The sequence below is a fragment of the Oncorhynchus nerka genome, linkage group LG14 (genome assembly GCF_034236695.1).
Source record: "Oncorhynchus nerka isolate Pitt River linkage group LG14, Oner_Uvic_2.0, whole genome shotgun sequence".
Taxonomy (NCBI): Eukaryota; Metazoa; Chordata; class Actinopteri; order Salmoniformes; family Salmonidae; genus Oncorhynchus; species Oncorhynchus nerka.
Genome location: NC_088409.1, coordinates 34,289,375 through 34,302,987, shown reverse-complemented (window position 1 = coordinate 34,302,987; position 13,613 = coordinate 34,289,375). Strand labels below are relative to the sequence as shown.

At 36.9% G+C, this 13,613-nt stretch overlaps 2 protein-coding genes across 2 annotated transcripts in view; both read right to left on the bottom strand.

The window, feature by feature from the left end:
* LOC115140913 (CUB domain-containing protein 1-like) overlaps positions 1–4,954 on the bottom strand; it is a 31,094-nt gene extending 26,140 nt beyond the window's left edge. Inside the window, exon 1 of the mRNA XM_029679369.2 lies at positions 4,775–4,954. Coding sequence (XP_029535229.2) covers positions 4,775–4,844 — 70 coding nt within the window. The 5' untranslated portion in view covers positions 4,845–4,954. The remainder of the gene's footprint in view (positions 1–4,774) is intronic.
* A 5,221-nt stretch (positions 4,955–10,175) lies between these two features.
* On the bottom strand, positions 10,176–13,390 carry LOC115140912 (transmembrane protein 158-like). Its single transcript, XM_029679368.2, has one exon. It carries the CDS (start codon positions 13,063–13,065, stop codon positions 12,370–12,372), a length of 696 nt encoding a protein of 231 aa, XP_029535228.1. The 5' UTR covers positions 13,066–13,390; the 3' UTR covers positions 10,176–12,369.
* Between the last annotated feature and the right edge of the window lie 223 nt (positions 13,391–13,613).

Here is a 13,613-nt window from a genome sequence, read left to right as displayed (position 1 = left end):
ACTATAGCTATATCATTACAAACTATAGCTATATCATTACAAACCAAACTATAGCTATATCATTACAAACAAACCAAAGCTATATCATTACAAACTATAGCTATATCATTACAAACCAAACTATAGCTATATCATTACAAACCAAACTATAGCTATATCATTACAAACTATAGCTATATCATTACAAACCAAACTATAGCTATGTCATTACAAACTAAACTATAGCATTATATAGCTATATCATTACAAACCAAACTATAGCTATATCATTACAAACTATAGCTATATCATTACAAACCAAACTATAGCTATATCATTACAAACCAAACTATAGCTATATCATTACAAACCAAACTATAGCTATATCATTACAAACCAAACTATAGCTATACATTACAAACCAAACTATAGCTATATCATTACAAACCAAACTATAGCTATATCATTACAAACCAAACTATAGCTAAACTATAGCTATATCATTACAAACCAAACTATAGCTATATCATTACAAACCAAACTATAGCTATATCATTACAAACCAAACTATAGCTATATCATTACAAACCAAACTATAGCTATATCATTATATCAAACCAAACTAATCATTACAAACCAAACTATAGCTATATCATTAAACAAACTATAGCTATATCATTACAAACCAAAGCTATATCATTATAAACTATAGCTATATCATTACAAACCAAACTATAGCTATATCATTACAAACTAACTATAGCTATATCATTACAAACCAAACTATAGCTATATCATTACAAACCTATATCTTATATAGCTATATCATTACAAACTATAGCTATATCATTACAAACCAAACTATAGCTATATCATTACAAACAAACTATAGCTATATCATTACAAACCAAACTATAGCTATATCATTACAAACTATAGCTATATCATTACAAACTATAGCTATATCATTACAAACCAAACTATAGCTATATCATTACAAACTATAGCTATATCATTACAAACCAAACTATAGCTATATCATTACAAACCAAACTATAGCTATATCATTACAAACCAAACTATAGCTATATCATTACAAACTATAGCTATATCATTACAAACCAAACTATAGCTATATCATTACAAACCAAACTATAGCTATATCATTACAAACCAAACTATAGCTATATCATTACAAACCAAACTATAGCTATATCATTACAAACCAAACTATAGCTATATCATTACAAACTATATATATCATTACAAACCAAACTATAGCTATATCATTACAAACCAAACTATAGCTATATCATTACAAACTATAGCTATAACTATAGCTATATCATTACAAACCAAACTATAGCTATATCATTACAAACCAAACTATAGCTATATCATTACAAACCAAACTATAGCTATATCATTACAAACCAAACTATAGCTATATCATTACAAACCAAACTATAGCTATATCATTACAAACCAAACTATAGCTATATCATTACAAACCAAACTATAGCTATATCATTACAAACTATAGCTATATCATTACAAACTATAGCTATATCATTACAAACTATAGCTATATCATTACAAACTATAGCTATATCATTACAAACTATAGCTATATCATTACAAACTATAGCTATATCATTATAAACTATAGCTATATCATTACAAACCAAACTATAGCAATATCATTACAAACCAAACTATAGCTATATCATTACAAACCAAACTATAGCTATATCATTACAAACCAAACTATAGCTATATCATTACAAACTATAGCTATATCATTACAAACTATAGCTATATCATTACAAACTATAGCTATATCATTACAAACTATAGCTATATCATTATAAACTATAGCTATATCATTACAAACCAAACTATAGCAATATCATTACAAACCAAACTATAGCTATATCATTACAAACCAAACTATAGCTATATCATTACAAACCAAACTATAGCTATATCATTACAAACTATAGCTATATCATTACAAACTATAGCTATATCATTACAAACTATAGCTATATCATTACAAACCAAACTATAGCTATATCATTACAAACCAAACTATAGCTATATCATTACAAACTATAGCTATATCATTACAAACCAAACTATAGCTATATCATTACAAACCAAACTATAGCTATATCATTACAAACCAAACTATAGCTATATCATTACAAACCAAACTATAGCTATATCATTACAAACCAAACTGCTCCTACAGATTGTAGAAAAAAAGAACAAAGGGAAGTGCTGCTAGAATACAATAGTAGATATTTGTAAATTGAAGGTGCTCTTGATAAAGCGGTTAATTGGCCATCAAAAAAAACAAAGAGGACCAAGGCACTCTAAGGCCTTTTAAATATATGAAGAGTGCCTGATCCTCGTCCTCCTTGTTTTTGATGCTGATCCTATTGTCTGACCTATGCAAATACTGCCCCCCTCCTGTAATCTTCAATGCAAACTCAGTGGCCCTGGTCTACATATAGAAACTGATAAGCTGTTGTTCCACCTGATTCCTAATAAAATATTAGATGAGTTGGAAGTTCTTTCCTTAGTTAGTTGGCCTTTGGATAGAACCAATGCCTTCAACAGTGCATCCAACATCATTCCTATTTATCCACTGAACCAGACTCATGCATTAAAGACGTGTTCCTATGTTTATTCATAAAGCACAACATGGGACAGTCAACATCTATGTTGTCTGTCATTTGCATCCCATCTACACACTTTTGTTTTAGGAAACTGACTGGCCTTTCAAAGGTCTGTGTGTGGATGTGCCAGTGTCAACAACAATTATTTAATGCATTGTCTACCTATATAATACATCCTCTTCCAATTCAAGAATATCCCTGCAACTTCATAATACTGTTAGTGTCTATCAGTAAGTGTTATCATGGGAAACATGTCATAGAAAATATCATTGTATATATATCTACATTTTAATCTTTATAGTATAGGGACAAATGCAATGACCTAGTCAGAAAATAAAAAGGAACTAAAATAATTTCCCTATTCTTCAGTTAAATTTTTAAATATATTTTTTTACAGAATCACAATAATCACAAATGTATCACAGTTCACTTCTAAATGTTTAAAACTATTACCAGATTAAAACAAAACCCTTAAAATGATCATTCTGTTTACTGACACTCAGCAGTGACTGGCCATATATTGGACAAAAGGAGCCTAACATTACTCCTTAGTTCAAGAACCTTACATGTTCTGTGGTGAATTGGCTCTGGAAGCCTAAACAGCCAAATACTCCATCTAAACGTGAATCGAATCTCAATTACGGTATGGTTCTAGAAACATAAATCCATCTAATTTCATATCACATTCAAATCATTTCACAAATGCAAAATACAAACTTACTGTACTGTGCACTGTTTTCATTGGTTTTAACACAGTTGCAGCAGAGAGTATTGTGGCATCTGTCTTCCATCTACACACAGGTGTTTGGAGAAGATAGTTAACCCTCCTGCTCTGTTCCGGTCGAATTGGACCGATTTACAAGTTTCTCTCTGAAAACTGCAGTTCATTTCATCTTATTGTCATAAGGTTCTATGCCTTATTCCACACAGGGCATCTGAACACACAAAATACATTTTGATGATTTTCATAAAATTTTAAGTGTTTTATTTAACTTGTGTACACCTGTGGTGTTCCCAGTCAAAAATAACCGGTCATAAGAAATTAATGGGTGAGACTACAATTAGTGTATAAAATTGAGTTCAGGCACAAGCCCATTCATCAGATCAGATAGCCACACTTCCTCTCCCAGACCCCCACATGCATTTGTATTTGAACACACACACACACACACACACACACACACACACACACACACACACACACACACACACACACACACACACACACACACACACACACACACACACACACAAACACACACAACACACACACACACACACACACACACACACACACACACACACACACACACACACATCCCTTCTTGGCATCCATGGCAACGGGAACCTTTCCCCAATAGAATCTTTCCCCCACGGGAACCACACCTGTTGGCATTCTCACAAACAATTGCAACATTGTTTCAATAATATATAGAACTTTTCTTGCAGGTTTGGTATATAAAGTTTTTTTGAGGCCTTGCTCACAATTCATTCTGTCGCAACACAATGACCAAACGATTTACTGTATGTGAGGCTCTTGATCATATCTTTGATCATGACACTGGTGAGGAGGAGAGAGTCCTTGTTGAACTTTGACACAAAGTAGTATGTGATAAATAGCACAATATGTTTCATCTGAGTATTTGTTACAGTCAAAATAATCCATACATTGTGCTTTTTTTACTCAAAAACTAGTTGTATGAGCTCAGGTCAATGAGGCCTACAGGCCATAAATAGCAAATAGAAGTTCAAAACGTTCAGAACTTAAGTTGATAAAAAGATCTAACACAACATTATGTGATAATATATGTATTATTATGGATGTATAATCAGCTATAATGGGGCAGTCATTTTGGATGGACCGGGAACACAGAAATAATTAACATGAAACGAACGCAACAGGAGGGTTAATTAGCACAGGTAGTCCACTATGTATTCAATCTAACCCTATAAGGATTTGTAACAATTTATCCGAAATGAAAGACAATGTCCTTATGCTTCCCCAAAACCTTACCGCATGCGACGCTTGTTATCGTTCAGACCGAGCATCACGGCTCTTAACAAAACTCCCCATTATGTGTAATGTAATGGAACTCAGTAAGCAGACTTACCTGATAGAACGAACACGGCGTACGCGATCCCCAAAAGCTGCAGAGCCCAGCCGACCGTTGATAAAGTCATGCCTTTATTTTCAGCGTCGGTATCTCAAACGATAAGCTATATAACTGAACTAAAATTGGCACAAATCGCGACTACGGCTTTGGACCTCCGTGTAGTTCTTTCGCTTTGAGGAAAATGGGTAACACCTACATTTGCTTTCCTGCTGTGTGACATCACTTCTCAGGTAAGGCGTTCCTCTTGCAGTCATTCGGACAGGTGAGTTGTTGCTTGAAGAATTGCAACATATTTGAACTCGGTGCCGTTTAAAAAAAAGTTTATAGACAAATAAGCTTTAATGTAATACAAAATGAACGGACTGAGGTCTGATAGGTATTTAGTCAAATCGAGCCTTTTAGACCTCGATAGCAAGCTTCACTGGACCAATGGCACATATCATTTGGCCACACCATGCATGAACTGTTGTTTTTCTTTACCAAACAAGTTCAACTTAATTAAAAATAGGGTGATCATCACTAGACTACCTCAAAAGTTGAAATCCATGACTTGTTATCATGTAATAACTCAATAATAATGCCGCCTTAGATTGTCCAGCAGAGCAGAAGCCATTTTTCTGTAACACTCAAGCACACATGGCAAATATAGCACACATACCATCTATGCATTAGAGCCATGTGCTGAATTCACCTGACACTCCTAGACAACGCAATAGCTAAAGTTCCTAGACAAGCAATAGCTAAAGATCTGGGGATTGGGACTGACAGTGAAAGAAACAAGTTTGAACAAGCAATGTTATTGATTATCTGTGAATTCACCAGAGAGATGGTGGTAAGGGCCTGAGATGCAGGAGTGTTCCCTGCGAGGACTGGGGTAATGCCTGGGGTAATGACTGTGAACAGGAGCAGCAAGGAGGATCAACAAAAGGGGGTGCAAGGAGCTTGTTGAGAGAGATTCTTCTCTCCTTTCACAGACATAATTTAACACAAGGATGCTTCCCACTGGACACCCCATGTCATTTCAACGTGGAAATGTGGGTAATATTTGGTTGAGATGTTGATCAATGAGATTTCAATCTTTATTCACACACTCAAAACGTCAGCCAGAATTATTTTGAATTCCCAATGTATTACTGTGCTTTCAACCATCTTAAAAGCACAACTAAATTCCAATGAAAAAACGATGAGTTTTTGATTTAGTTGTCATCTAAATGTGTTATCACTGCACTTTCAACCATTTAAAAGCACAATGAAGTTCAAATGGGAATACAATGTCAGATATTTTGTATTTATACAACATTTAATGTGTAATCATTGTGCTTAACCTATTTTATCCCATCAGTTACAATAGTGACCGTAAAAAATATTGAAATAATAAAGTCTCAATGAAATATGTGCAGTGTTACATGCTTATTTTAAATTGTCACATGACCAGAGCTGTTTACTTCCTGGTTGCACCATGAGAAGACGATGGCTGCATCAAAGCTCCCAAACAAAAGGTTAGTAAAGTACGTTAACATGCAGATAGGAAAAAGATTTTTTGGTATACGTCATCTTTAAGGTGTCTAATATTGATATATGCATTTGCAATTACTCAACTTTGTTCAGTGTGGTCATAGAATGAGTAAACATGTTGACGGCAACAATAGTGACCGGCAGGATAACACAGATAGACATAGACATAGATATACACATACATAGTTATTGTTTTATCTAACTTTCTACTCTGTTATTTCTTTTAGTTTCACTTTGAGTCAAGTTCTGGATATGTTGGATCTAGGTGACTGCCCAGACAAGCGATGGGTCAGATATGGATTATGAGGGGGAGACAGGCCATTTGCCAGCCAGGCTGTTGAATGTATATGCTGAACCTATGCAAACTGATCATGACAGGAACAACATTATCAGTGATGATGACCTACCCCTCACCACCCTACACTCTCCTCCCTGAGACTGGGTTGGGTCATGGACCCAGTGTCGTTCTTGGTGTTGCAGAGCAATCTCAGGTGCCTCAAGGTTGCAAGATCCTTCATCACAACCTCTTCACTTCGCTTGCACTCTTCGTTGAAATGACAAAAAGAGGATATGGGAGCTCTGGAACGATGAGGCAAAATCGTCTGTTTGATGTCCCATTCAAGAAGGACTTCATGAAGTTACCCCGGGGAACCTCTGAGGTTCTGACCCAAGGAGACAAGGTGCTGGTCCATTAGAAAGACAATAACATTGTCACAGTGGCAACAAACATGGAGGAGAAATACAGTGAGACCTCTGTCAAGAGATAGAACAAGGAGCGACGTGCCTTTTGACAAAGTCCCACAACCAAAATGCATCAACCGATACAATGAGCACATGGGTGGTGTTGAACTTCACAACCTACAGGTTTCAAGATACCATATCTCCATCAGGTCTAAGAAGTGTTGGTGGCACATCTTTGCAAGGTCTCTCAACAGTGCACTCGTAAACAGCCATTTATTTGACAGAGATGTTATGGGAGGGACCATCAACCTGCTCACCTTCTCATGGATAGTGACACAGGCTCTTATGCAAATGTTTGGCACGAAACCACTGAGCCACGGAAGGAGATCTCTACTGGCTGCTACTATTGAAGATCAGGCAAGATATGAAAAAGCTTCTCACTGGCCAATCAACACGATGCACCGGTTCCACAGATGCCGTCATTGTGACAAACGCACACCTATGCATGTGAGAAATGCAAAGCGCCACTGCACATTGAGTGCTTCAAGATATACCATGGACAGCAGGAAAGGAGATAAGAGAGAATGAAAAAGGGCTGAAAAAGACAATAAAAGAAAAATAGAAAAGTCAATAAAGGGTGAGGAGAAGCAGTACAACGGACTCTAGGAAGAAAAGAAAAGTCAAAGGGTGAGGAGAAGCAGTACAACGGACTCTAGGAAGAAAAGAAAAGTCAAAGGGTGAGGAGAAGCAGTACAATGGACTCTAGGAAGAAAAGAAAAGTCGACGAAAAATGGAAAAAGACAATCAAAATGACTGAAATGTTTTTGGAAAAGAGGATCAATTGATTCAAGACATACTGTATTACAGCATCTGACTGATCGTAGTTCAAAATAGTGATGCACAAACTAATCGTGCACTTGGTTCTGAAGCCTACATGATGCCTACCTCTATAATATATATATATGTATATATATGTATGTGTGTGTGTGTGTGTATGTATGTGTATATATGTATGTGTATAATATATATATATATATATATATATATATATATATATATTACTTTGTTCAGTGTAGGCCTCTACTTGAATACATGTTCTACAGGCTACCCCTATCCTAAATGTTACCATTATGTTCAATGTGAATGAATGACACGACTGCTATACAATTGTTAGTGAATGTTGCACTAAAATGTCACAATGACAATGTTACAATGAATATTGCACTAAAGTACAAGTTAAAATGTTACAATAAAGTTACAATATTAATGTTTCAGTACATGTTGCACTAAAGTAACAATGTTGAAATACATTGATGGTTGTTGATTTTTGTTTTTTTCTCTCATGTTGTATAAGGGTTTTTGATATGTAAAATAGTCACACTAGAATGTGATGGGGCATTCTAGTAGCAATGCTGGGGACTGCCAGTGACAGAGTTTTAAATGTGTTAATAACTGGGCTGGGATATAGAAGCATTTTCATGAGTGCATAGGAGAAATACGTTAATTCAGTATACATCACCTTATCCCACGGCCATAAAATACACCCTTATACCTACTTTTCCATTAAAACTTTTTTTTAAATATGATTGATTATTTAAAAGCTTACTAATGACACAAGATTTGGATATTTTCATGTCTGGGAAACATTTGGGATTAAATGGGTTAATCTCATAGCACAACCAAATGACCTGGATTGCAGTTGAGATTACATGAAAGTACACAGTGCAAGTGATCAATGCTGTTCGAGATTCTGCACAGATTATTATAGCTATTGTGAAGATCTGTCACGTTCTGACCTTAGTTCCTTTGTTTTTGTCTTTGTTTTAGTATGGTCAGGGCGTGAGTTGGGGTGGGCAGTCTATGTTTGTTTTTCTATGTTGGTTTTGTGTTCGGCCTAGTATGGTTCTCAATCAGAGGCAGCTGTCAATTGTTGTCCCTGATTGAGAATCATACTTAGGTAGCCTGGGTTTCACTTTTGGTTTGTGGGTGTTTGTTTCCGTGTGAGTGTTTGGGCCACACGGTACTGTTTCGGTAAATTCACGGTGTAATTTATTGTTTAGTGTTCTGAGTTTTAATTAAACATCATCATGAACACTTATCACGCTGCGCTTTGGTCCTCCTCCCTTTCTCCCGACGACAACCCTTACAAGATCTCCACAGACCTGCAACCTTTGCATGCTATCTTGAACATTCACACTTTCTGTGATGACATAAGAAGTCATTTATAGCTACAGTAGGCTAACTTCACGTTGTGACCATGGATGTGTTACTCATTTTAAGGTTGAATAATCTTACATTAGTTTGTAAGATATACTTAGTTTTGGGCTATTTACTCTATTACAAAAGTAATATTGAATTGTGTTTGGTTGACAACACAACCCCCAAAAAATGCAACATTTAAAGGATATCGAATGCTTTGATAGTTTCCTCTGAGCCACTGGCTTAATCCTATTCTTTAACGTTTATTTTTGGTTTAGTTGGAGACGTGAATCCAACATACAATTTGTTAACTTATCGACAAGTTAATTGGCTATTTACTGTATCGCAAAAGTGATATTCAATTGTGTTTTGTTGTCAACGCAACTAAATATCACTATTTGAAGGAGATGTATATTTTGTGCCGCTGACTTAGTCTGGCGTTAATTCCAGTTTGTCTACAAATTAATATTTTATATGTTGGATTCACATCTCCATCTCAACCAATAATCAAAGTTAAATAGGATTACCTCCAATAAAACTGTATTTAAAGTGCATTTAACGTTTGATTTAGTCCTATTCTTTAACTTTGATTCTTGGTTGAGATGACGATTTGAATCCAACATATAAATGATACATTTGTAGACAAACTGGAATCAAAGGCAGACTTATTCAGTGGCACAGATGGAACTATCCAAGCAGAAGATACATGTCCTTCAAATGGTGATATTTGGTTGCGTTGACAACCGAACACAATTCAATGTCCAGTTTGTAGAAACATTTATGATTTATATGTTGGATTCATGTCTCCATCTCAAACAAAAATCTAAGTTAAATAAGACTTAATCTAATCTCAACGTTTAAATTCACTTTAAATAACGTGTAATTGATTTAGACCTACTCTTTAACCATGCTTTTTGGTTGAGGTGGAGACGTGAGTCCAACATAACATTTAAATGATTCATTTGAAGATTCAATTTGAACAAACAAAGCTTGAAACACTAGGTTTCAGGTATGTATGTATGGTCTATTTATTTTTTTGGAACCCTGGGTTGAATTGAAACAATAGCTGTAGATTCCATGTGTTGACCAATTCAACCAGTTTGTACACAGTGGTTTGTGTGTTACTCAGAAACACATAAGCACATCAACTTGCTTACCTAAAATATTCTAATCGCCAACTCACATTTGAAAGATGAATGCAAATTCCCAGCTGCTATTCCCCGAAGCTCTCTCAAACAGAGAATGGAGCATTGTCGTTTCTCTTTCAGTTACAGACCATAGCACATTTCACCGACCCAGTCTATTCGTGTAATCGGTCACGAAGCCGTTAGTTCAAAATAAATAGGTCTCCTCACCTCCGTATTATGTAAAACAAATACATTATATTTATTTATTCACTCGTGTTATCTCATACAAATATGTTATCAGCTTAGATTTAATTGTGTTATATAGATAAATCTAACATTATAAATAATATTAAACAATATCAGAGAGGGGTTGCCTATACGTCAAAATATTTGATACAACATCCAAAATAAATTCAGGTAGGCCTATGACATTTATGCATTTATTCTTGACAAAATCTACCCACCACGTATTACAGCACACTTTTTCATTCAAGTTCATGAGAAAACTATAATTTCTCTCTACATAAACACAACAAATAGCAGGCTTCAGTGATGTGTGTAGCGGAGGGTATGCGCAGGTTTTCAGTGGGCATTGCGTGTATTTCTTCATGCTTAAATTAAATGTTGATAAACTATTATTTCTTCACATTTTAGATGCTGCAATGGGCACATGGTGGTAGGCCTACACGGGAATGTTCCAAAATGAAATTAGCAGGAAAATACCATTCTAAAATGTGAGAGGTTTCATGGATGGAGATTGAAATATCCATAAGAAATGTAGATACTATGGGAAATCTAAAGATACAACCTTCATCCGTTGCTAATATGAATAGGATAATGCATTTGGCTGCTAGACAATGAAATAAAGTTGAAAGAACAGGATAATGCATATGAGGAAGTCTTTATCAAATAATTGCCTCCACCTTTCCATGGTGGGATTTTGGCTATAGGCTCCATTGAAGAAATGCTAAGGCATGCCTCATCATAAGGAGTAAAACATCAAGGTTTCAAACAATTAAGTAACAGGAAAAATATAGTGATGCCAACAATAAGCCATCTTCTGGTAGATGGAAAGGCTTTCCCAAAAACTGGGAAATGTTAACTAGCTACAAAGTAGCCTATGCCCACATGGCAGAATGATATGATGATTATTTGCATTAATCCAGTGGCCATTTGTTTTGCAAATTCCATCTCACGTGCTACAGAAACACCACTAACAAACAGTGCTAGGTGCCATCACACTGGAATTATTAAAGGCCAACTACACAAAAATAGTTTATCTTAGATATTTCCCAGAGCTCAAAAGTGGTCTGCTGATGTGGTATTGTTATGGACATTGTTATGGACTTTGAAAGCATTGTTATGGACATAGAACATCCAATTTAGTTGTTTTTCTATAAAACAAAGTGTGACTTTGAGAGTGAAAATCTGAATATAAATAAATAGATCTGAAACCTTTGAATTTCTGACTCAGTTGACAGCCTAATTTATCTGTTTCAATAGTATGTCTACAATTAGCCTACTTGCACAGTACAGCTTGGGTTGGTCTGACTGTGAAAGACCAATATGGAATATATAATTTTAGGTAATACAGAATGTATGTCACTGTTTCTCATAGAATTTTTCACACTGGGCACCTTTCCTTTGCTGGGCGGACCGTTAGGGACATTTTTGGCAAAATTAGAGTATACCCACTTCTTCAGGCACCACTACACCACTGCCAGGGCCATAGGCAATAATCCTACAAAGATTTAAAACCATACGAACACTGTTTACAGTGAAATGTTGTTAACACACTCTACATATGCACCTATTATATAGACAATGTAATACAGAGGCTAGATTTACAATACCACAACCTATCTTTAAAACTATTGGTCTTCTTATAGTGAAGGCCTATCAATAGGAAATAGACCAAAACCAAAAATACACTCTTTCATTCTAAACGGTAAAATTGGAAACGGACATTCTTTTATACGGGTAGAATGTGGGAAAAAAAGTTGAAATATGTATTCTACAGTATTTTTAGCCTATTGGCTTGGGGGCTTATCTCCAGAATTTGATCATCCTTTATCTCGGCCGTCTCTGTTCCATTCCGTTGGGCAGAAATCCTGCAATAATAGGCACCGGCCATATGAGGGCAGCAACACTCCACACTATTATCACTAGAGTCATAAAACAAGCCACAAGAGTTGACTCGATGGGTTTACGGTTCAATCTCCAACTTTTGTCCCCATTTAGTTCGTCAAGGCTGAAGTCAACACAGCAGAAATTGATGGGATCCCCCGTCTGCTGAGCCTTTGACTTGCCGAATCGCCGGTATCGTGACATGCCACATCCAACACACAGTCTAAACTCCTGCTGGCCGCCGGTGACTCCGAGGTGTTCGATGAGAACAGGTGAGATGGCTCTGTTGATAGCAGCAGAGAAAAAGGCCCTTCCATTGTTATTGGCGGTATATATAAACACATCGCACTGGAAACCGAAGTTGCTGTCCCAACGAGCCACCAGCGAGGTGGGGAAAAGTCTCTGCACGCTGACGTTGCAATGTGGCAACGGCTGTAACGAAGTGTCTGACGAGGAGGCTTCGCTCTCCTCCACGGATCTCTTCGAGTAGTGCACGTCCACCTCCAAGTTGGCCAAGAATCTGTTGGTGGAGTTGATGGGGGGTAACAGGAGGTCCTCGTCGCTCCAGCCGTGGCACCGCTGGAGTAGTCCGGCTACGGTGGTCAGAGCCAGCAGAAAAGTCGGGGAGTTGCTCAGCATGGCATTGGGTGCGTCGCTCCTACTCGCATGATGTTCGGTGGGGATGCAAGGCAACTGACGATGCGTGGCCGTCGTTAATAAAATGCAGAAAACGGCCGTCTCCGGCGCTTATACAAACATCCACAGTGTGCATCTTCCGTTGCGGGAGAGGACAGTTGGAAACGTCAGCCGCCCGTCACAAGCGCCGTGCGCGCTCCCCGCCCTAGATTTGGTTCCCAAAGTAACTGGCTTCTTGCCAAACTGCTACTGGGCGTTACTTTGCATGCAAGAGATAGGCTGTGGTGTGCTGCGAGGACCCTGGTACTCTCTCTCAGGTGTGTGAGGAAGGAAAGGAGGAGTTGCCCTATCTGGGAACATGCATTGCAACCTTCGAGCCTCTCTTCACTTAATACGGGCGCGGCTTCAGGGACAGGGTGGGAGGAAGATACAAGGCATTCCCCTTCTTCCTCCCTGCAGGATGTCTGCAACCCTGGGATGGATAAGTTATTGTGTAATGTATGATTGTGCCAAAACGTATCACCCTTATTGCTTTCTTTTTGGCCAACTGA